The sequence below is a fragment of the Salvia miltiorrhiza genome, chromosome 7, assembly GCF_028751815.1.
Source record: "Salvia miltiorrhiza cultivar Shanhuang (shh) chromosome 7, IMPLAD_Smil_shh, whole genome shotgun sequence".
Taxonomy (NCBI): Eukaryota; Viridiplantae; Streptophyta; class Magnoliopsida; order Lamiales; family Lamiaceae; genus Salvia; species Salvia miltiorrhiza.
The window spans coordinates 35,531,234-35,555,169 of record NC_080393.1 but is presented as its reverse complement, the minus strand read 5'-3'; the positions used below and the strand labels follow the sequence as shown (position 1 = coordinate 35,555,169).

The following is a 23,936-nucleotide window of genomic DNA, read 5'->3' as shown; positions in this document are numbered from 1 at the left end:
TTCCTTCTATAATACAAACTTAAAGATTTGTTTCAATTATTATTCGGTTTTCAAATTAAACAAAATATCACATGAATTTCCAATTAAAGTTGCAATTGTTTATCTCTCTCCCAATTGTTCCTAATAGGTACAAAATCCAATTTTTTTTATAGAATAAATATTTATTCCATTTTTATTAATTCTTAATTATGTGTGTATTTATTTTCATATTTATTCCAAATATAAAAAGTTAATGATCCATTATATATTTATTTATAAAAATAAAAATAATTAATTTATAAATGTTATTTTATCAAAAATAATTTACTAATATTGATCTATGATATTTTTTTTATTAAAAACGAAAATATTGAATATTTTTTTTTAATAATGGATGCAAGTATTTGTATTTAATCTATTTTTTTTTCTAAATTTATTTAACGAAATGGAACATGCAAGACATATAAATGGTATCAAATTGTAATTTATGGCAGATCAATTCCATCTTAAATCAATTGCTCAATTCATATTCCACTCATTTCCTTTTTTTTTTCTTTATTATTTTTGGATTTCAATTGCACTGTAGAAAAGTAGTCATTTATGCAAAATATATGAATCATATATACGTGACAACATATACTAATTCTTTTTTAAAAAAACAAAGAGCTACACTCAATATTTCATCAAAAATGAGTTCTGGTTCTAATCATTCACATGAACCTGATGTCAATATGAGAGATCATGTAGATACCGTTATATACAACATATTTGGTCCAGAACATGAGAATGAAGCTTCCTTCGATAATCATGATTCAATCGATATGAATCCTTTCATGATATAATGGGTATGACCATTTCTCTTAATCGACTTTGTCGTGACCGTGAGTTTGCCCATTTTTAAAATAGACTTTAATCAGTGCAGTATGAAATGTGAACGTCTGTTTTGCTAATTTTATTATTTAAAATGGGTGTTTTCTTGATTTGAATACAATTCTATTAATTTTGAGTTTACTTAATATATTTACTATTAGGACATTAAATTTGTTTAAATAATTTGAAGTGTATGTGTTTTGACTTACAATATTACGAATTGTATATATATATTACGAATATTATTGTTTTACTAAATACTTAAAGTTATGTATAGATAATGTTTTTTTTAAGTTACATATAGAGTGTTATTTGTGTTAGAGTGCTAACATGACTAAAAACTATATTTACATTGATTATATGTGTAGAATGTAGAATGTCAGTGTTTATATTAAAAGTTACGTCGTCATGCAATGCGTGCTACGGTCTTTTAAAAAATAGATCACCATTTACATTTATAAAACTAATTAATATGAAAGTATACAAATTTATATTACAGATTACAATTTTATACTTAAATGCAAATGAAAGCTTAGCATTGATTTGTTTCAAAAATAAATCATTAATCACATTATTTAATTATTACATAAACTATAATGTAGTAGAACACCATATTACTAAAAATTTGATTGCAACACTCAAATTTCAATATGAACAGATATAAATAAGTATAAATGAAGAGCGTCACACATCGGATATATAAAATAAAATTAATAAAAATAAATAAGTATTAGAAGAATATAAACTAAATTAAAGATACAAAACAAGAAAATAGAAAAAAAATATGAAAAAAAAGTAATGCTTCTAAAAGGGGTTGATCCTAAAGACCTATCAAATATTAACATAACTGCCATCTTTCCTACTTGTTATATTCAATACTAAATAAATAAAACAAATGTTTTATATATGTCAAATTATATGTATTTTTTTTATATAAAATAGAATATACTATTAAATTTATAAAAAGCTTTAATCAAGAATATAAAATATTAATTAGTAATGTAATATTTGTTTACTAGTAAAATGCTACTACTATGTTTTATTTTCTTTGAATCAGATTTAAAAGTCCCTACATATATAATTATTTATATATACTTGAAATGACTACTTACAAAATTAATAGCAATGCATCTTTTTAAATATGTCGATTTATAGGATAACAGATTTGTTTAGTAGAAGACAACATCTATATCTATATAATATATAAAAGAGGAGTTTTTTTCATCCATTTTTTTCCTCTCTGCTTCCACCAATTTTTCAACTATCTTTTTCTTTTTGTTTTTTGTATTTTATTTATTTTGTAAACATTATCAAATTTGATTCATGAAAAAATATTCTTTTTATCATTAAAAGTCATGAAAAATGAATTAATTATGAAAATTTTAAAATATTTTTCTTTCTCTTTTATCATTAAAAGTTTACAACTTTTTTATTTATATTTGCATATGAAAATATTTATTTATTTAATTCTTATGATGCATAATACTCTATAATAAAAATGTGTAATGCTAATTTTCATTATCATACAATTGTTAAATTTATTTAATAAAAATAATTATCATTACGAGTTACACAAAGTTGAAAATTTATATTTTGATTATGTTTAATATTTATATTTATTTAAATATATCGTTTAATTTTGATGTTTGTCGTGCATCGCACGAATGGACATACTAGTATTGATATAAAATGAAGTCAATATAAATCTTTTCGTTTATCGTTTCAATACCAAACCTTTAGAGATTAAATACTAATCATCCAAAAAAAAACGCGAATAAATCTTTATATAAAATGAAGTCAATTATGCTTTACGTAATGTTCTTCCTTTTTCTTCTGCTAGGGAGCTTTCCTATATATGATGTAAACTTTCTTTGAGTTGGTTATATAAGTTTCCTTTGATTCTAAAAAAAAAAATAGCTTTATATAAAAATTAATTAGTAAATGATATAAAATCAAGTCAATATATCAAAAAATAAATCAATACATATTAGGTTGTAATTAATTAGTCAAACATAGTATAATTAATTTAATGTATATAGGGAAATAATCTTTAACTATTAAGGAAAGAGTTATATTTTGATATTTGAAATTTGTTGCTTAAATTTCTTTCCATAAAATTAGGTCAAGGCTATACATGTCAAAACACATTTTAGTTAATGAGAATTTACTAAAATATCCAATTATGTTTATACATATTATGTATGAATAGATTTATTCTTATTTTTTTACGATTTCGGTAGAGTTTATGGTGCATTTCGTTTTATTCTTTCCATTATATCTAAATTGATGAGACAAAATTAAGATCACCCCCAACAAATAGTGTCATTATTGCACAACACAATTTTAAATGTGATGTATAATTATGACATTTATTGAAGTGTTGCAAATAAATTACCACAATTTTGATATATAAAAATGAATGTCACTAAACTACAACATAATATTTAGATAATGCTCAATTGATGTAAATATACGACATTGAATGCGACACTATTCTAAATATGTCATATAATTTTGACATTTTAGGAAGGTGTCGCAAATAAATTATCGTAATTTTGAGACATAAAACTAAGTGTCACATTCGTGTCATTAAACTACGACACAATATTTAGCTGACATATAATTGATGTAAATATACAACATTGAATGCAACACTATTCTAAATGTGTTGTATAATTATGACACTTTATTAAAGAGTCGCAAATAAATGTCGCAATTTTGAGACATAAAACTGAGTGACGCATATTCGTCACTTAATTATGACACAATATATAACTGATGTATAATTGACATAAATATACGACACTATAAGCATAAGTGTCGTAATTTTATGACACATACATGTAATGTCACATGTCTGTATGTCGCAATAGGTCTGTTTTCTTGTAGTCCTTCGCTTTCCGGGGCCGGTTTGGTGGTTTGCTGGAACGTTTGAGGTGCTGATCCACCCTTGACATGTGTCCCTGGGGGGGTGGGGTCGGCCTTTCGCTCTGTCGTTCTTCCTGTTTCTGTGTTGCTCCGTTGCGTTTTGGTTTGCTTGGTCTGTTTCTGTTTTGTTTCTTGGTTGGCAGGTATGCGCTCGTCTGCTTTGGCGCTGTCTGCTGCGCGTTGAACGGGCTTGCGCGGGTTTGCCTTGCCCCCGTTCGGTACTGCTCTGCCGGCCAGTTTTGCTCTTGGGGGTCTCGCTCTGCTCGGAGGGGTCGTTCTACTCTCGGAGTCGGCTCCGAAGTGCTCTGGAGGTCAGCTGTGTTCTGGTGCTCTTTTGCCTGGCTCGTCAGCACTGCTCTGTCGCCAGGGAAATCAAACTCGCCAGAGTTTTGGCTCGCCAGAGAAATGACTCGCCAGAGAAATCACTCGCCAGAGAACTGACTCGCCAGAGATATAATGACTAGCTAGAGAAATCACTCGCCAGAGAGATGACTCGCCAGAGAAATGACTCGCCAGAGAGTTCACTCGCCAGAGAAATGACTCGCCAGAGAAGTCGCTCGCCAGAGAATTCACTCGTGCCTCTACTCTGGCGCGCTTCTCAAACTCGCCAGAGTTTTGGCTCGCCAGAGAAATGACTCGCCAGAGAAATCACTCGCCAGAGAACTGACTCGCCAGAGATTTAATGACTGGCCAGAGAAATCACTCGCCAGAGAGATGACTCGCCAGAGAGTTCACTCGCCAGAGAAATGATTCGCCAGAGAAGTCGCGCGCCAGAGAATTCGCTCGCGCCTCTACTCTGGCGCGCTTCTCTGCTCAGCAGCGCGTCTCTGCCCTAGAGGTTGGCTCTCTCTGCCCTGAGACTTCGTTGCTCTGTTGGTCTTCGACTCTGGCTGACTTCGCTGAATTGGACGATTTCTCTGCTCTGCCTTCGCGAGAAATGACTAGCCAGAGAAATCGCTCGCCAGAGAATTCGCTCGCGCCTATGCTCTGGCGCGCTTCTCTGCTCTGCAGCGCGTCTCTACTCTGGAGGTTGGCTCTCTCTTTTCCTCGCTTTGGGGTTTTTCTGCCTTTTGCCTTGATTGCGCTTGTGCTCTCAAGGGTTTTATTTTTTCTTTAATAAAATTTCTATTTCAGCAGCATCATGGAAGTTGCCATGCAAAGTAGAACTCTAAAGGAAATAAAATCGTGTAAGATAAGGCAACTTCCAGCTGGACTCGCGCTCTCTGGAAAAGTCAGCTCTGGAAAAGTCGTCTCCGCTATGACGCACTTCTCTGCTCTGCGCGCACTTCTCTGCTCTGCGCGCATTTATCTGCTCTTCTGGACTTCGCTGCTCTGGCTGACTTCGCTGCTCTGGCTGACTTCGCTGCTCTGGCTGAACAGTAACCCGAAAAACAATGAATCTCACGCCTTAGCTCGATTTTCCCACAGACGGCGCCAGTTGGTGAAACGAGAAATAATACGGTAAATAAAAGCAGTAAACGACACCGGATTTACGTGGTTCGGTCGAGAAGACCTACGTCCACGGGAGTTTTTGGGGGTTTTCCACTATAATTGAAAGAGTATTTTACAGCTTACAAGTTGTAGGCTAAAAATGACTATCCCCTTAAATGAGAGCTAAATGGAGCTATTTATAGGAAAGAGAGAAAGTAAGGCCCATTAACCCACTAGCCCTAAATAAATGGGCCCAAGCCCCTATTACATGAGTTTCGCTTCTTAATCGAACCGAGAGTCGAGCTACGCTGCTGTAGTAATTCCCTGTTAAGTCCAACTGAACCAAATATTATTAATAATAATAGCATGAATAATAAAGATAAAAGGAAAATACTATAGCCCTGTTTAGCACAGCGCTGGTGCATATTTCAGTCCTCATCAGGTACTTTACATAATTAGGGAATATAATAGAATGCTTTGTTTTACTCCCTCCGTCCACGAAAGAACTTCCTATTTTTCCTTTTTGGGACGTCCACAAAAGAGCTTCCTACCTATTTTTGGACTATACCCCACCACTTATAATCCTCTTACTTTTCACTTTTCACAACTCCCAATATTAATTATATACATTTTCACCACTCCCAATACACTAAACTACCTTTTATCCACTCTCAATACACTCAATAATATTTTTACTTAAAACACGTGCCACTCCCTCCTAGGAAGTTCTTTCATGGACGGAGGGAGTATAATTTAGGGTATTTTTCCTATCAAACTTAAGGATGTGAGCATTTTTGCCTATTAACATTAATTTAAAAGTATATAAAGACTAGTCATTCTTATTGAAATAGGCTGGCATTGCTTCGAGGCCGTCCCTCGGCCCATTAGAAGTATGTAAAAGCCCGGTCTATAGAATGTGGGCTGTTGGCCCATTAAGGGCGATCCGAGTCTGAGCCCGATCCCGTCTAAGGAGAAAGGATTATAGTTGTAAATTGAGTTGTCGAGCTCTCTATTTCGTCCTTACCTTAGATTACATTATCCGTCTCCCACAGAAATTCCCAAATCGAAAGCATCTCCGATCACCTAGGGTTTTCGATATCTCACTCGCCGACCGATTGTCAAGACTATCAGCTCTTCCAGACTTATTCCTATAGATCGTAGCTCCAGTTTTGAGAATCTCCAGCAAATTAAGGTTCCGTTATGACGACGGCGGCAAGACCTACGTGGGCACCCGCGAAAGGTGGGAATGAACAAGGGGGAACTCGAATCTTCGGTCCATCTCAAAAGTATTCGTCGAGGGACATCGCTTCTCATACTACCCTCAAACCCAGGTTCATTCTTTACACATTTCTCATCCTCAACTTTGCTTAGGTTTTTTTTTCCTTGAAACTTTTTAGGGTTAGTTCCTGTTTATGGTATATTGGTAGAATTGGAGTATATAATAAGGGAATAAGGGAATAAGGGAATAATGGATGTTTATGAAATCAATGCAATTTATATTATGTTGGCGTCGAACTCTTGATAATATTTTCTACATGACCTATCTGATGTATATGTGGTCTCATCTTTTATTTCTCTAATAAAAAAATGGTAGGAAATTTAATGTGAATTTGAGGGATTCCTCACTCTTTGGTCTAAGCTGCCTTAGTCAGTCTTTCTGGGTGAATAATGGGAACAATGATATTTTCTTGTCTTTATTAAGGACACGCGCAATTCAGTATTCTCTATTTACTCGTACATTTTGAATCTTTGATGCCAATGTTATCTGAATGACAATTTATTTTGTCCTGACGGTGCAGAAAGGCAGGACAAGACACCCAAGACGAGGTGCAAAGGAGAAATCTCAAGGACGAGCTAGAGGATCGAGAGAGGAGGCATTTCTCATCAAAAGGTTAGTGTTTTTCCATGTCCAACTGAAGGATATATTTCACTTCTGAGTTCGAGTATCTAGTTGTCACTTCTCAAGTGATTTCATTTGTTGACTTGAATCTCTATTCTATGTTATGCAGAGGATAGAGATCGCCGGAAAGGAAATCATCTTCTCTTAGAAGGTATATGATGCATGATTGCTTGCTTGAAGTTTGAAAATAGGATCCTTATACTTTTCTTGAAGAAGTAATTGCTCTACTCTATTTACAGGGTCTAGGAGAGAAGTTGAGGACCGAATTGTTCCACGAAGTATAGATGCAGATGATGCTGATGTGGATGCTCAGAGTGATGATGATAGGTTTTTTGTTTTCTATTTCTCATCTACTTTTACCATGCTATTGTTAATTCTTGTCTGTTGTCATATAGCGGCGTTTAATGTATTGCTGTGCATTCTTCTATAATTTTTTTTCAGAGGGCCAGTTCAGATTAATTTTCTCTTATCCTCTTTTGTGGTTTTCACTTCTTAATAGAACATTGAAATGTGAAATGTTCTTTTCTCTTTGCAGAAACATCTTTTCTTTGCTTGGTAATTGCTAATTCAATATACCGATCATATTTTTGTAGTGATGATGAAGATGATGACGACGACGAGGAAGCACTTCTGCTTGAGCTTGAACGTTTAAGAAAAGAAAAAGCTGAGCAGAAAGAGCGAGAAGTAAGCCGTGTGTTTTTTACTTTTCAAGATTTTTGAACTACCAGTTATTCCTTTTGTATCGTTTTATAAATTCTCCAATTTACTTAGAGTTTGTACCTCCTTGATCACTCTAGGTGGTGTCATATCCATGATGGCCTTGAATTTTTCCGAATTAACCTCGATTCCCGCCGGGGTGACTTTGTATCCCAAGAATTTTTCCGTAGTGACCCCAAAGGTGCATTTTGCTGGATTGAGCATAAGCCGGTGATTTCTGATGACCGTGAAGACCTCTTCCAGATCAGAGACATGATCCTCTGCTTTGACGCTGCGCACGAGCATGTCGTCAACATATACCGATATATTTTTGGAGAGTTGTTCCCTGAATATTTTTTCCATCATTCGTTGGTACGTAGCCCCTGTATTTTTCAAGCCGAACGACATACTCCTCCAACCAAAAACCCCACAGCAGACGGCGAAAGCCGTTTTAGCAATGTCTCCTCTGTTCATTTTCACTTGGTGATATCCCTGGTACGCGTCCATCATTGATAATAGCGCACAATCGGAGGTAGAATCCACTAGCTGATCAATCCTTGGCAGGGGATAGTGGTCCTTTGGGCAGGCAGCGTTCAAGTCCCTGTAATCCACGCACATTCGCCAAGTATTCGTTTTCTTGGCCACCATCACTGCGTTCAAAATCCACTCTGGATATTGTACTTCCTCAATATGACCCGCGTCCAGCAGTCCCTAGACTTGTTCCCTGATTGCAACGTCTTTCTTGGCGCCAAAGTGTCTTGTTCTTTGTTTCACTGGTTTGATGTTAGGATCCACATTGATGCAATGCTTTGCCAATCCTCTGTCGATACCCTTTAAATCGGCTGTGTTGAAGGCAAACACGTCCATATTTCTCTGGAGGCAGCTAATTAACTCCTCTCTGGTTTGTTCGTTCATGGAAGACCCGATTTTGGTCTGGAAACCCTCTCTCCCTGGAAATAATTCGATCATATTGCAAATATCACTGATGGATATTAAGGCGGATTTCTCTGTGTTATCCCGGTCATTTAGTAATTCCGTTAGTTCTCGTCGTTCCTCTACCGGAGCAATGACATTGCCCACCTTCCCTTTCTTGCGGGTATCTGATCCTTCGGCCAACCTTTTCCTTTTTTGACCTGACGAATGCGTGAGCATCCGTATATGATGCTCTTTAGACATTTTCTGATCGCCCCATTCTTCTCCCACTCTTCCCCCTCCAATGGAGAATTTCATCTTCAGGTGAAACATCGAAAATTAACTTACTATAATTTATTTATCACATTCAAGTCTCAAGGGTGGTTGGTCTGCAGGGAGCGGTGTGTTATTACCTGTTCTGGCAGAGGTTTTGGTTGGCACGTGCTGGGTTGATCGAGGCTGGGGGCGTGGTACTTTGATCGAACAGATGGTGGGCTGGTTTGGTTGTTCGGTTCTTCTGAACTTTTGGGGATATGTGGCTGCTCTTCTTGTTAACCTTCGGTCGAACACTTGGTGGGCCTGGGGGCGAGGTATTTTGATCGAACATATGGAGGGCTGGTGTTGGTGTACGGTGCTTCGGAACTTTTGGGGATATGTGGCTGCTCTTCTTGTCAGCCTTCGGTCGAACACTTGGTGGGCAGGCGGTGATGGTTCTCGGCTCTCTAGCTTGCAGGATTGCTTACTCTGTGTTTGGTGTGGTAGTGACTTGTTGGGCAGATCATGCAGCCGGGAGATTCATGAAGCCTTAGTTTCTGGCGACGGCGTCACTCCGGCCGAAATTATTTGCTTTGTGGATTGTTTGCTCGATGTTTGTCGTGGTTGCTTCTTAGGGGGGCAGATTGCGCACCTGTCTTCTTCACGGAGTTTTAGTTTCCGGCGACGGCTTCATTTCGACCGAAACTATTGCGATTTGGGTTTGGGAGGTAATCTCGGCGACGGAGTATAACCGGCCGTTATTTTACTTCTTGGGCTCTTTTTTTGGTTTGTTTGTAAGTTCACGGCGACGGCGTCTTACCGGCTGTGCTACTTACTTTTGTGTGTCGTTTTTGTTTGAGCTAACGGCGATGGAGTATAACCGGCCGTATAGCTCTCCTTTCTGGGCTGTTTGGCGACGGCGTTTCACCGGCCATTTGCCCCTGCTTTGTCTTTTTTGCGGGGTGAGAGCCGGGTTGGTTTGGGGACGATGGTTAGGCCGGAGTTCTGGAAACTTACCCTTCCGCTCTCTCCCCCTCCTTTTTGTTTTTAGATGAGTACTCTTTTTCCTTTCTACGGGTTTTCCCTCTGGGTTTTCCGTAGAAAGGTTTTAATGAGGCTCGGCCCTTAGTCTGCTTTTCTTGTGCTTTCAAGGGTTTTTTTAGGCTTTCTTTTTTAATAAAATCGTAATTTAATAATGAACGAAAAATATAAACATGATTAAACAAATTGAATTGAATTGCAAAATACCGTAAACGTCTTGAACGTGTAATTGTGTTACTTAATCACAAGCCAAGAATAAAAGCTAAACAAAATTAAATCGAAATCTAACTAAAAACAATGAAAGTCGAGAGTTATGAAAGCACTAAGAAAGCAAGTAAATCCTAAGTTTCGGATGCCAACAGATCTCAAAGATGGCGTCTAAAACTAGGGCAAAAGGTTATTTTTGCAATGAAAACTAAACCCTATTTATAGACCTCCAAATCCCTCTGGATAACCATGGAAGTTGCCATGCAAAGTAGAACTCTAAAGGCAATAAAATCGTGCAAGGTAAGGCAACTCCAGCTGGATGTGCGCTCTGGAAAACACTCCTCCTCTGGCCAATTTCGCAGCTCTGGCTGCATACTCTGGAAACTCGGCTCTGGAACGGCAAGACAGAGTTGAGAGTCAGCTCTGGCGTCGCGCGCTATGGAAAGTCCAGAGCTGAAAAGTCAGCTCTGGCGTTGTGTACTCAGAGGAATCGCGGGAAGTAGGGAGAGGGCTTTCATCAGAGAATTGATATTCGCCAGAGGAATCATACTCGCCAGAGGAATCATACTCACCTGAGAAATGGATCGCCAGAGAAATCATACTGGCCAGAGAAATGGATCGCCAGAGAAATCATACTTGCCAGAGAAATGGCTCGCGCCTCTACTCTGGCGCGCTTCTCTGCTCTGCAGCGCGTCGCTGCTCTGGCTGACTTCGCTGCTCTGGCGTAGACGATTTCTCTGCTCTGGCGTAAAAAACGCCATTTTTAGCCAAAAATCCCTAAAATTATACTCTTCCATCTATAAAACCTAAATCTCCTGCAAAGCATCAAACAAACCATAAAACGCACCACTTTCCAGAAGATTTAACTTAAAATATGCACATGCAAACCCCAAAATTTAGAACAATTAAGCACAAATCAGTATGTGAACTATCAAATAAACGTATCATGAAATTAGATTATCGGTATCCAAATGCACTACTTGTAAATATCCATGAATCTATTAATACGCAGAGTTAGCATAATATAAAAAATTGTATTAAATGTCTCAAGCAGAACCAAAAATACTCGCCTAGAGCATCCCGGTCAGAGCTGGGAAATGCCGGTCAGAGCAGAGAAATGTCCGTCAGAGAAGAAAAATACCCATCAGAGCAGAGAAATGCCCGTCACTCGTCAGAGCAGAGAAATGCCCGTCACCCGTCAGAGCAGAGAAATGCCCGTCAGCCATCAGAGCAGAGAAATGCCCGTCACCCGTCAGGGCAGAGAAATGCCCGTCACCCGTCAGGGCAGAGAAATGCCCGTCAGAGCAGAGAAATTCTCGTCACCCGTCAGAGCAGAGAAATGCCCGTCACCCGTCAGAGCAGAGAAATACCTGTCAGAGCAGAGAAATGCCCGTCAGAGCAGAGAAATGCCCGTCAGAGCAACAATTATATTTCACTTACCCCAACAATATTCATTTTCACAAGAAAATGATCTTTAAGCCAGTATGTACCCAAATCAAAATTCAACGCAGTTAAACTAACAAAATTCATGACAGAAAATGGATGACTCGTAAGGAGCATGCCCTTCACTATAATAACCAAACTTAAGGATGTGGGCATTTTTGCCTATTAACATTAATTTGAAACTATATAAAGACTAGTCATTCTTATCGAAATAGGCTGGCATTGCTTCGAGGCCGTCCCTCGGCCCATTAGAAGTATGTAAAAGCCCGGTCTATAGAATGTGGGCTGTTGGCCCATTAAGGGCGATCCGAGTCTGAGCCCGATCCCGTCTAAGGAGAAAGGGTTATAGTTGTAAATTGAGTTGTCGAGCTCTCTATTTCGTCCTTACCTTAGACTAGTCATATCCACCCGTGCGTTGCACGGACATGACATCGTGTGATGATATTATAATTATTAAATAGCTAAAATATATTATAAATAATATTAAGATAAACACAAAGTAAAAGTTGCTTTTAACATTTTTAAAAAAAGGTCATATTCACATATGTTGTATTCGAATGTTCTATTTTTTACATGACTTCAAATCTCTCAGTTCTACCATAAATATGTTTTAATCTTCATCATGTTTGATGGAAACTTCTATTTTATTTCTTAAAATTATAAAAGAAGCACATCATACATATTGAAGGGAATAAGTAAAAATGAATTGAGACAGAAGAAAAAACTATTTTTATATATTATAAAAAAATGAATATTTTTTCCTTACAAACTGAAATAGGTAATTTTCATTATTAACACAAAATTAAATGGACAAAACTATTTAATCTTATATCCCAAACTAATTATCCAATAACAATATAAAACTAAATGTATAAGAGAAAAAAAAAACTGAATGTGTTTGCGAGTTCTTCAACTAAAAAAATACAATATTTTGATTTTTTATTTTATTCATTGAAAAAATGAATCTAGACGTATAAAAATGCTCTTAGGTCATCTTCAACATTTTACACTAAACTCATATCCAAAAAAAATACTCTTTTTATTTTTTCTCTCCTTTTAATTTTTTCTGATTTTCAATTATATCAATATATATTTTTCTCAAATTATACGTTAACCCACAATTTTTTTAATCATTAATTTCATTAGTTTATATTTTATATCTTGTAATTTTTTAATCATTAATTTCATATAATTTATGTTTTATATCATGTAATTTTATATTACTAATGTTGTTCTGATCATGTATTAGCTAATTTTTCTAATATGTCATGTAATTTAAACAAGCTAAATTTCTCATTGCAGCCGAATTTCTTTTAATAACATTAGTCATTTAATTATGTGCCCCAAAGCTACGTTGTTAAAAAAAAGCCCATTCATCATTTTAAAAATAAGTTGTTAAAAAAATGCCCATTCATCATTTTAAAAATAAGCCCAAACCCTTATATCTGTTTCTTCTCAATAGCTCCCCCATTCTTTTCGAGTTTCGATCCCTCCCCTATCTCTGTGAATCTCGCATTTATTCTCTCTCTCTTCGGCGGCAGCAACAGTCACAGGTAGCCACGGCCGCCGCCGTACACACTACACACCATCATCTCTCTAGCCTGTTACAGTAGCACGGCGCCGCCCTCGGCTCTATTTGCCCCACTGATTTCGCCACCTCATCGGGACCAGTACAACCCTCAAGCCGCCTAAAGGTATTTACAGAAGACAATTTCTCTTGACATTTCCTTTTTTTTGGTGAAGATATTGAATGTTGATTGCTCAAATCCATATTTTTGAGTAAAAACTGTTGTTGAAATCACGTTTGAACTTTTGAAATTGTTACCGAAATCACATTTGTATATGCCTGAAATTTTGGTGAAAATAAACTGTCAAAATTTTTGCCGGGCGTTAGAAAACTGTGTTTTCATATAATATATAGATTACATTATCCGTCTCCCACAGAAATTCCCAAATCGAAAGCATCTCCGATCACCTAGGGTTTTCGATATCTCACTCGCCGACCGATTGTCAAGACTATCAGCTCTTCCAGACTTATTCCTATAGATCGTAGCTCCAGTTTTGAGAATCTCCAGCAAATTAAGGTTCCGTTATGACGACGGCGGCAAGACCTACGTGGGCACCCGCGAAAGGTGGGAATGAACAAGGGGGAACTCGAATCTTCGGTCCATCTCAAAAGTATTCGTCGAGGGACATCGCTTCTCATACTACCCTCAAACCCAGGTTCATTCTTTACACATTTCTCATCCTCAACTTTGCTTAGGTTTTTTTTTCCTTGAAACTTTTTAGGGTTAGTTCCTGTTTATGGTATATTGGTAGAATTGGAGTATGTAATAAGGGAATAAGGGAATAAGGGAATAATGGATGTTTATGAAATCAATGCAATTTATATTATGTTGGCGTCGAACTCTTGATAATATTTTCTACATGACCTATCTGATGTATATGTGGTCTCATCTTTTATTTCTCTAATAAACAAATGGTAGGAAATTTAATGTGAATTTGAGGGATTCCTCACTCTTTGGTCTAAGCTTGCCTTAGTCAGTCTTTCTGGGTGAATAATGGGAACAATGATATTTTCTTGTCTTTATTGAGGACACGCGCAATTCAGTATTCTCTATTTACTCGTACATTTTGAATCTTTGATGCCAATGTTATCTGAATGACAGTTTATTTTGTCCTGACGGTGCAGAAAGGAAGGACAAGACACCCAAGACGAGGTGCAAAGGAGAAATCTCAGGGACGAGCTAGAGGATCGAGAGAGGAGGCATTTCTCATCAAATCAAAAGGTTAGTGTTTTTCCATGTCCAACTGAAGGATATATTTCACTTCTGAGTTCGAGTATCTAGTTGTCACTTCTCAAGTGATTTCATTTGTTGACTTGAATCTCTATTCTATGTTATGCAGAGGATAGAGATCGCCGGAAAGGAAATCATCTTCTCTTAGAAGGTATATGATGCATGATTGCTTGCTTGAAGTTTGAAAATAGGAACCTTATACTTTTCTTGAAGAAGTAATTGCTCTACTCTATTTACAGGGTCTAGGAGAGAAGTTGAGGACCGAATTGTTCCACGAAGTATAGATGCAGATGATGCTGATGTGGATGCTCAGAGTGATGATGATAGGTTTTTTGTTTTCTATTTCTCATCTACTTTTACCATGCTATTGTTAATTCTTGTCTGTTGTCATATAGCGGCGTTTAATGTATTGCTGTGCATTCTTCTATAATTTTTTTTCAGAGGGCCAGTTCAGACTAATTTTCTCTGATCCTCTTTTGTGGTTTTCACTTCTTAATAGAACATTGAAATGTGAAATGTTCTTTTCTCTTTGCAGAAACATCTTTTCTTTGCTTGGTAATTGCTAATTCAATATACCGATCATATTTTTGTAGTGATGATGAAGATGATGACGACGACGAGGAAGCACTTCTGCTTGAGCTTGAACGTTTAAGGAAAGAAAAAGCTGAGCAGAAAGAGCGAGAAGTAAGCCGTGTGTTTTTTACTTTTCAGGATTTTTGAACTACCAGTTATTCCTTTTGTATCGTGTTATAAATTTTCCAATTTACTTAACTTGCCATTATTGAAGAGTGATGCATCTTTATCGTACCATCCGTCTGCGAGTAAGATGGGTCTAATGTGCTAATTTCCTGTTATATAGGTGGAGTGTGTATGGTTGGACTTCATATTAGTCCAATTCTTGAATTATGCTGTTCACTATTTGAAAAGTGTGGTTGTGAAGATAAACTAATAGAGTTTTTATCTTTGTGTAGGAACGGGAAAAACAAGAGGAGTTGAAAGCTAAAGAAGAGCAACTTTTGCGTGGAAATCCTCTGCTAAATAATCCAACTTCCTTTAGTGTGAAGAGAAGGTACTATAAACCATTCCTTCTCTTTTGTCTCCTTGGTTTGGGGGTTGCGTCTCTTCTCACTTCTTGCATGTTTTCTTATAATGACAAGTTAATCATTCTCTGAATTCAATTTGTTCAGGTGGGATGATGATGTGGTTTTCAAGAACCAAGCTCGCGGTGAGACCAAGACTCCTAAGCGCTTCATCAATGACACCATCAGGAATGACTTCCATCGAAAATTTCTCCATAAATACATGAAATAATGTCTTCGCCATTTCACTCATAGAGCTCTGAGATGTGGCCTGATATTGAGAATTGAGATCCCCAATGAAACAATTCTTTGGTTTCAATTTATGTGGATTGTATCTTTTTTCTTAACTAATGAAGGATTGTGGGTTGTTTTTTTTTTTTTTTTTCTTTTTAAAATAGTACTATAATATAATTATTGTGTAGCGTGAACTCGGAACGCCCAGTCCTTGATATACATGGTTGTGTTGTTAAATATGAAAGGTGCCATAATTTTATGATGGGTGAAAGCGGATGCTAAGTTTGTTGCCATGTATTGTGAAAGATGATCGTGTTTCACATGTCTGTTGTGCGAGTGAAAGCCGTATGGAAGCTTTCTTGGGTTGCCTGCTTACCACCGCCTCTTTTCGTTTTAAGCGTCATGTTTATTTTGCTGTTTATGACAGGTGTACAAAATTTGGAAAGAAAGATGTGCTATGCTTTGAGCTATTGTGAGGCCAATAAAAGATGCTCTATATGGAGGTGTTTAAGAGTGTTTGGTTTACATGATTCGATTAGTGATGAATGATCCGCTCCTACACTCTAATCATGCAATTAGATTATTATTTATCATCTCAAAATTAGATTTATTATTTAATCAAACCAAACACCCCTATGTGTATTATTCTGTCACCTCCAAATCACATGAAGAACAACTCTTGGAAACTTGATTGTTGTGCCTAACGTATACATTTTCACATCAATCAAACCACCGTTTCAAACTCACTGACTCTTGGCTTTATAGTTGCTTGATTAGGTTCATTTCATCGAGGGTTTGAATGGCAATCTTCCAAAGTTGAATGTAATGCAAGACTATCAAAGGATTGAAGAAAAAATATCAATCAACAAAGAAGATATGATAACACAATTTTGGACACATGGTATGTATTACTCACACAGCTATAACATGAACAATGACGTCAAATGTGGTTGCGCGAGGCATCTTCATGGTGGTGTGGTATCTGCAGAGTTGTGCGCACAAGCCAAACATCAACCCCATTACAGAGTTGATAAACATTCCAAACATCATTTCCTATTTACTTTCCTCCTTCTGTCCTTCCAATACAAACTCAACATACAAATTTTTCAGAGCAATTACAACTGTTGTGATCAGTGGCCCCATTATTGCTCCCTGCAACAAGTCAAGCAAGATTTTCCATAATGAGTGACAAAGTGCAGAATCTTGACAATAACATGAAATTTGCCAATGAATCCTAGCATGTAACATCTACAAAATCTCACATTTACAACTATGAAACAAAAGAGATCCCTTAAAATCTAACATCACCTGGGATTAAATTATTTCACAATATTGTAGCTAGAAGAATATCATAGGGGAAGCTAATCAAGTGAGAACAGGTTTATTCTAGTGACAAGAGTACATCTAATGCCCAAGTTGAAAGCCATAACAGTTAAAATGGCTACTTGCTAGCAATGAACCTGAGTATTTAAGTTTCGTTAAGGCAACCATAGTTGTCAGTGATTTTCTTTCAGCTCTGTGGAAAAACATCTTATATAGGATGGGCTAAACCCAATGATGCATAGGGTACATTTAACAGAGTTAAAGAAAATGAAAGAATGTAATGCTGAGTTATCTATTAATGCAGAAAAAACTAACAGCAAACAAACTACCTCTAAGGCAGAGGAGAACAATGTCATCCCACCGATGATGCTGAGACCCGTAAGATACGCACTATAACCAGGAATATCCTCCTGTATCTCTGTAGTTCCATAATCCATAAGCGCAAGATGAATGATGGACAAAGTGATTGCCAATAAATATCTGCCCTCAAGCACTAACTGCAGCGTCGCTGGGATTGTTGAAATCCAAGGGGGAAACAGAGGTAACAAGCAGCTCACAAACGCCATCACAGTTGACATGTAGAGAAAGTGTATTGAGAATAATCTGAAGAGAAGCCAAGTCATGCAACCCTGATAGAAGGCAATCTCAACGGTTGCTAACAGAACCCCCGAGATGGCCTTATTCAGCACTTCAACACACCGGTCTCTTGCAGAAGGCGTAATGGGAAACATATACATCACTTGTTCTGTAACTCCACCAGACTCTGATGTGATGAGATAGTACAACACCCAAAAGAAGACCATCGATTGTGAAACAAAATTGAGCAGCCCTGCAGCACCAGAGAGAATGGAGCTCCCAACCAAGAACACGAGCTTAGCGCTTCCACCTAGGACCGATCTACTACTCACCAACACACTCTGCATCACATTCATCCCCTGAGAAGCAAACCCCTTGGCCTTCTCCACCAAATCCTCCCGCGTGATCACAACTTCCCTAAAAAGGGCGTCCACTTCAGCGTATATCTGGCTCCAGTGGCGCTCCCTCACTCTGTTTTTGAGGCTCAAGAACCTCTCAGCATAAGGGGAAGGAGTCATCAAAGCAGTGGACTTGGAGGAAGTGTTCCCAGAGGGCGTGATCACAAACTGTTTGATCCCAACAACAAATTCAGTCATGTTATACTGCATAGCCAAAGAATCAATCTGATCAGATACAGTCTCGTAAAGCTTGGTGGAATACATATCCACCATTCCGGGCACATCATTCTCATCCATCCATTTCTTGACACCAATCTTCTCAGCGTAATTACTTTGTTCGACGTGGGACTTGAGAGCAAAGACAGCATCCTTCCCCTCCAACCCAATCTTGTAGGAGAAGAAGATGATGCCAGACAATGAGCCAAGAATCATGGCAACAATGAGACCTATAGCAACAAAAGTCTTCAATCGTGTCAAAATGGCCCTGGTGAAAAACGCACTGACGGGCAGCCTGCGGAAACTGTTGCTTCTAAATGTAGTGACTCTGCTCATGGTGGAATCGACAGCATTAGTGGTGAACATGAACCCTAAGGCGACGAGCGAAATGGACCCCATCCCACCAATGACTTCGTAGGCCATCACAAACAACCAAAACGAAACGAGCCACCTGACCAGCTTGTAGAAAGCGCTCTTTCTCCTACTCATAGCCATAACGAGCCACCTGACCAGCTTGTGAGATTTTGTAGATGTTACATGCTAGGATTCATTGGCAAATTTCATGTTATTGTCTTGATTCTGCACTTTGTCACTCATTATGGAAAATCTTGCTTGACTTGTTGCAGGGAGCAATAATGGGGCCACTGATCACAACAGTTGTAATTGCTCTGAAAAATTTGTATGTTGAGTTTGTATTGGAAGGACAGAAGGAGGAAAGTAAATAGGAAATGATGTTTGGAATGTTTATCAACTCTGTAATGGGGTTGATGTTTGGCTTGTGCGCACAACTCTGCAGATACCACACCACCATGAAGATGCCTCGCGCAACCACATTTGACGTCATTGTTCATGTTATAGCTGTGTGAGTAATACATACCATGTGTCCAAAATTGTGTTATCATATCTTCTTTGTTGATTGATATTTTTTCTTCAATCCTTTGATAGTCTTGCATTACATTCAACTTTGGAAGATTGCCATTCAAACCCTCGAAGCCAAGAGTTGAAATGAACCTAATCAAGCAACTATAAAGCCAAGAGTCAGTGAGTTTGAAACGGTGGTTTGATTGATATGAAAATGTATACGTTAGGCACAACAATCAAGTTTCCAAGAGTTGTTCTTCATGTGATTTGGAGGTGACAGAATAATACACATAGGGGTGTTTGGTTTGATTAAATAATAAATCTAATTTTGAGATGATAAATAATAATCTAATTGCATGATTAGAGTGTAGGAGCGGATCATTCATCACTAATCGAATCATGTAAACCAAACACTCTTAAACACCTCCATATAGAGCATCTTTTATTGGCCTCACATTAGCTCAAAGCATAGCACATCTTTCTTTCCAAATTTTGTACACCTGTCATAAACAGCAAAATAAACATGACGCTTAAAACGAAAAGAGGTGGTGGTAAGCAGGCAACCCAAGAAAGCTTCCATACGGCTTTCACTCGCACAACAGACATGTGAAACACGATCATCTTTCACAATACATGGCAACAAACTTAGCATCCGCTTTCACCCATCATAAAATTATGGCACCTTTCATATTTAACAACACAACCATGTATATCAAGGACTGGGCGTTCCGAGTTCACGCTACACAATAATTATATTATAGTACTATTTTAAAAAGAAAAAAAAAAAAAAACAACCCACAATCCTTCATTAGTTAAGAAAAAAGATACAATCCACATAAATTGAAACCAAAGAATTGTTTCATTGGGGATCTCAATTCTCAATATCAGGCCACATCTCAGAGCTCTATGAGTGAAATGGCGAAGACATTATTTCATGTATTTATGGAGAAATTTTCGATGGAAGTCATTCCTGATGGTGTCATTGATGAAGCGCTTAGGAGTCTTGGTCTCACCGCGAGCTTGGTTCTTGAAAACCACATCATCATCCCACCTGAACAAATTGAATTCAGAGAATGATTAACTTGTCATTATAAGAAAACATACAAGAAGTGAGAAGAGACGCAACCCCCAAACCAAGGAGACAAAAGAGAAGGAATGGTTTATAGTACCTTCTCTTCACACTAAAGGAAGTTGGATTATTTAGCAGAGGATTTCCACGCAAAAGTTGCTCTTCTTTAGCTTTCAACTCCTCCTCTTGTTTTTCCCGTTCCTACACAAAGATAAAAACTCTATTAGTTTATCTTCACAACCACACTTTTCAAATAGTGAACAGCATAATTCAAGAATTGGACTAATATGAAGTCCAACCATACACACTCCACCTATATAACAGGAAATTAGCACATTAGACCCATCTTACTCGCAGACGGATGGTACGATAAAGATGCATCACTCTTCAATAATGGCAAGTTAAGTAAATTGGAAAATTTATAACACGATACAAAAGGAATAACTGGTAGTTCAAAAATCCTGAAAAGTAAAAAACACACGGCTTACTTCTCGCTCTTTCTGCTCAGCTTTTTCTTTCCTTAAACGTTCAAGCTCAAGCAGAAGTGCTTCCTCGTCGTCGTCATCATCTTCATCATCACTACAAAAATATGATCGGTATATTGAATTAGCAATTACCAAGCAAAGAAAAGATGTTTCTGCAAAGAGAAAAGAACATTTCACATTTTAATGTTCTATTAAGAAGTGAAAACCACAAAAGAGGATCAGAGAAAATTAGTCTGAACTGGCCCTCTGAAAAAAAATTATAGAAGAATGCACAGCAATACATTAAACGCCGCTATATGACAACAGACAAGAATTAACAATAGCATGGTAAAAGTAGATGAGAAATAGAAAACAAAAAACCTATCATCATCACTCTGAGCATCCACATCAGCATCATCTGCATCTATACTTCGTGGAACAATTCGGTCCTCAACTTCTCTCCTAGACCCTGTAAATAGAGTAGAGCAATTACTTCTTCAAGAAAAGTATAAGGTTCCTATTTTCAAACTTCAAGCAAGCAATCATGCATCATATACCTTCTAAGAGAAGATGATTTCCTTTCCGGCGATCTCTATCCTCTGCATAACATAGAATAGAGATTCAAGTCAACAAATGAAATCACTTGAGAAGTGACAACTAGATACTCGAACTCAGAAGTGAAATATATCCTTCAGTTGGACATGGAAAAACACTAACCTTTTGATGAGAAATGCCTCCTCTCTCGATCCTCTAGCTCGTCCCTGAGATTTCTCCTTTGCACCTCGTCTTGGGTGTCTTGTCCTTCCTTTCTGCACCGTCAGGACAAAATAAACTGTCATTCAGATAACATTGGCATCAAAGATTCAAAATGTACGAGTAAATAGAGAATACTGAATTGCGCGTGTCCTCAATAAAGACAAGAAAATATCATTGTTCCCATTATTCACCCAGAAAGACTGACTAAGGCAAGCTTAGACCAAAGAGTGAGGAATCCCTCAAATTCACATTAAATTTCCTACCATTTGTTTATTAGAGAAATAAAAGATGAGACCACATATACATCAGATAGGTCATGTAGAAAATATTATCAAGAGTTCGACGCCAACATAATATAAATTGCATTGATTTCATAAACATCCATTATTCCCTTATTCCCTTATTCCCTTATTACATACTCCAATTCTACCAATATACCATAAACAGGAACTAACCCTAAAAAGTTTCAAGGAAAAAAAAACCTAAGCAAAGTTGAGGATGAGAAATGTGTAAAGAATGAACCTGGGTTTGAGGGTAGTATGAGAAGCGATGTCCCTCGACGAATACTTTTGAGATGGACCGAAGATTCGAGTTCCCCCTTGTTCATTCCCACCTTTCGCGGGTGCCCACGTAGGTCTTGCCGCCGTCGTCATAACGGAACCTTAATTTGCTGGAGATTCTCAAAACTGGAGCTACGATCTATAGGAATAAGTCTGGAAGAGCTGATAGTCTTGACAATCGGTCGGCGAGTGAGATATCGAAAACCCTAGGTGATCGGAGATGCTTTCGATTTGGGAATTTCTGTGGGAGACGGATAATGTAATCTATATATTATATGAAAACACAGTTTTCTAACGCCCGGCAAAAATTTTGACAGTTTATTTTCACCAAAATTTCAGGCATATACAAATGTGATTTCGGTAACAATTTCAAAAGTTCAAACGTGATTTCAACAACAGTTTTTACTCAAAAATATGGATTTGAGCAATCAACATTCAATATCTTCACCAAAAAAAAGGAAATGTCAAGAGAAATTGTCTTCTGTAAATACCTTTAGGCGGCTTGAGGGTTGTACTGGTCCCGATGAGGTGGCGAAATCAGTGGGGCAAATAGAGCCGAGGGCGGCGCCGTGCTACTGTAACAGGCTAGAGAGATGATGGTGTGTAGTGTGTACGGCGGCGGCCGTGGCTACCTGTGACTGTTGCTGCCGCCGAAGAGAGAGAGAATAAATGCGAGATTCACAGAGATAGGGGAGGGATCGAAACTCGAAAAGAATGGGGGAGCTATTGAGAAGAAACAGATATAAGGGTTTGGGCTTATTTTTAAAATGATGAATGGGCATTTTTTTAACAACTTATTTTTAAAATGATGAATGGGCTTTTTTTTAACAACGTAGCTTTGGGGCTCATAATTAAATGACTAATGTTATTAAAAGAAATTCGGCTGCAATGAGAAATTTAGCTTGTTTAAATTACATGACATATTAGAAAAATTAGCTAATACATGATCAGAACAACATTAGTAATATAAAATTACATGATATAAAACATAAATTATATGAAATTAATGATTAAAAAATTACAAGATATAAAATATAAACTAATGAAATTAATGATTAAAAAAATTGTGGGTTAACGTATAATTTGAGAAAAATATATATTGATATAATTGAAAATCAGAAAAAATTAAAAGGAGAGAAAAAATAAAAAGAGTATTTTTTTTGGATATGAGTTTAGTGTAAAATGTTGAAGATGACCTAAGAGCATTTTTATACGTCTAGATTCATTTTTTCAATGAATAAAATAAAAAATCAAAATATTGTATTTTTTTAGTTGAAGAACTCGCAAACACATTCAGTTTTTTTTTCTCTTATACATTTAGTTTTATATTGTTATTGGATAATTAGTTTGGGATATAAGATTAAATAGTTTTGTCCATTTAATTTTGTGTTAATAATGAAAATTACCTATTTCAGTTTGTAAGGAAAAAATATTCATTTTTTTATAATATATAAAAATAGTTTTTTCTTCTGTCTCAATTCATTTTTACTTATTCCCTTCAATATGTATGATGGGCTTCTTTTATAATTTTAAGAAATAAAATAGAAGTTTCCATCAAACATGATGAAGATTAAAACATATTTATGGTAGAACTGAGAGATTTGAAGTCATGTAAAAAATAGAACATTCGAATACAACATATGTGAATATGACCTTTTTTAAAAAATGTTAAAAGCAACTTTTACTTTGTGTTTATCTTAATATTATTTATAATATATTTTAGCTATTTAATAATTATAATATCATCACACGATGTCATGTCCGTGCAACGCACGGGTGGATATGACTAGTCTAAGGTAAGGACGAAATAGAGAGCTCGACAACTCAATTTACAACTATAACCCTTTCTCCTTAGACGGGATCGGGCTCAAACTCGGATCGCCCTTAATGGGCCAACAACCCACATTCTATAGACCGGGCTTTTACATACTTCTAATGGG

At 37.0% G+C, this 23,936-nt stretch overlaps 4 protein-coding genes across 5 annotated transcripts; 2 read left to right on the top strand and 2 right to left on the bottom strand.

Annotated features, from left to right (window-relative positions):
• The first annotated feature begins 6,190 nt into the window (after positions 1 to 6,190).
• LOC130996196 (uncharacterized) lies at positions 6,191 to 7,828 on the top strand. The gene is made up of 5 exons (XM_057921707.1): positions 6,191 to 6,539; positions 7,008 to 7,099; positions 7,218 to 7,259; positions 7,348 to 7,435; positions 7,702 to 7,828. The coding sequence occupies exons 1-5, from the start codon at positions 6,409 to 6,411 to the stop codon at positions 7,826 to 7,828; spliced, it is 480 nt and encodes a 159-aa protein (XP_057777690.1). The 5' UTR covers positions 6,191 to 6,408.
• Positions 7,829 to 13,112: 5,284 nt separating this feature from the next.
• LOC130996197 (uncharacterized) lies at positions 13,113 to 16,010 on the top strand. The gene is made up of 8 exons (XM_057921708.1): positions 13,113 to 13,356; positions 13,607 to 13,885; positions 14,355 to 14,452; positions 14,561 to 14,611; positions 14,700 to 14,787; positions 15,054 to 15,144; positions 15,432 to 15,529; positions 15,648 to 16,010. Exons 2-8 carry the CDS (start codon positions 13,755 to 13,757, stop codon positions 15,769 to 15,771), a joined length of 681 nt encoding a protein of 226 aa, XP_057777691.1. The 5' UTR covers positions 13,113 to 13,356; positions 13,607 to 13,754; the 3' UTR covers positions 15,772 to 16,010.
• A 607-nt stretch (positions 16,011 to 16,617) lies between these two features.
• Positions 16,618 to 18,796, bottom strand: LOC130996194 (uncharacterized). The gene is made up of 2 exons (XM_057921704.1): positions 17,426 to 18,796; positions 16,618 to 16,925 (listed from the first exon to the last, which is right to left on the bottom strand). The coding sequence occupies exons 1-2, from the start codon at positions 18,779 to 18,781 to the stop codon at positions 16,827 to 16,829; spliced, it is 1,455 nt and encodes a 484-aa protein (XP_057777687.1). The 5' UTR covers positions 18,782 to 18,796; the 3' UTR covers positions 16,618 to 16,826.
• A 1,039-nt stretch (positions 18,797 to 19,835) lies between these two features.
• LOC130996195 (uncharacterized) lies at positions 19,836 to 22,722 on the bottom strand. 2 transcript variants are annotated; one of them, XM_057921705.1, is made up of 8 exons: positions 22,488 to 22,722; positions 21,959 to 22,237; positions 21,398 to 21,489; positions 21,238 to 21,279; positions 21,062 to 21,149; positions 20,705 to 20,795; positions 20,317 to 20,417; positions 19,836 to 20,198 (listed from the first exon to the last, which is right to left on the bottom strand). In XM_057921705.1, exons 2-8 carry the CDS (start codon positions 22,087 to 22,089, stop codon positions 20,075 to 20,077), a joined length of 669 nt encoding a protein of 222 aa, XP_057777688.1. In that variant the 5' UTR covers positions 22,090 to 22,237; positions 22,488 to 22,722; the 3' UTR covers positions 19,836 to 20,074. The 2 variants fall into 2 exon arrangements, with proteins under 2 accessions (XP_057777688.1, XP_057777689.1); XM_057921706.1 differs by lacking the exon at positions 22,488 to 22,722 and having other exon boundaries at positions 21,959 to 22,260.
• Between the last annotated feature and the right edge of the window lie 1,214 nt (positions 22,723 to 23,936).

Coding starts and splice junctions, on each gene's coding strand:
- LOC130996196 (XM_057921707.1), top strand. CDS start 6,409: ATGACGACGGCGGCAAGACCTACGTGGGCACCCGCGAAAGGTGGGAAT. Junction 6,540..7,007: donor CATACTACCCTCAAACCCAG/GTTCATTCTTTA, acceptor CTGACGGTGCAG/AAAGGCAGGACAAGACACCC. Junction 7,436..7,701: donor GCTCAGAGTGATGATGATAG/GTTTTTTGTTTT, acceptor ATATTTTTGTAG/TGATGATGAAGATGATGACG.
- LOC130996197 (XM_057921708.1), top strand. CDS start 13,755: ATGACGACGGCGGCAAGACCTACGTGGGCACCCGCGAAAGGTGGGAAT. Junction 13,886..14,354: donor CATACTACCCTCAAACCCAG/GTTCATTCTTTA, acceptor CTGACGGTGCAG/AAAGGAAGGACAAGACACCC. Junction 15,145..15,431: donor CTGAGCAGAAAGAGCGAGAA/GTAAGCCGTGTG, acceptor ATCTTTGTGTAG/GAACGGGAAAAACAAGAGGA.
- LOC130996194 (XM_057921704.1), bottom strand. CDS start 18,781: ATGGCTATGAGTAGGAGAAAGAGCGCTTTCTACAAGCTGGTCAGGTGG. Junction 16,926..17,425: donor TGTTCTCCTCTGCCTTAGAG/GTAGTTTGTTTG, acceptor GACTTGTTGCAG/GGAGCAATAATGGGGCCACT.
- LOC130996195 (XM_057921705.1), bottom strand. CDS start 22,089: ATGACGACGGCGGCAAGACCTACGTGGGCACCCGCGAAAGGTGGGAAT. Junction 21,280..21,397: donor GAGGCATTTCTCATCAAAAG/GTTAGTGTTTTT, acceptor TATGTTATGCAG/AGGATAGAGATCGCCGGAAA. Junction 20,418..20,704: donor CTGAGCAGAAAGAGCGAGAA/GTAAGCCGTGTG, acceptor ATCTTTGTGTAG/GAACGGGAAAAACAAGAGGA.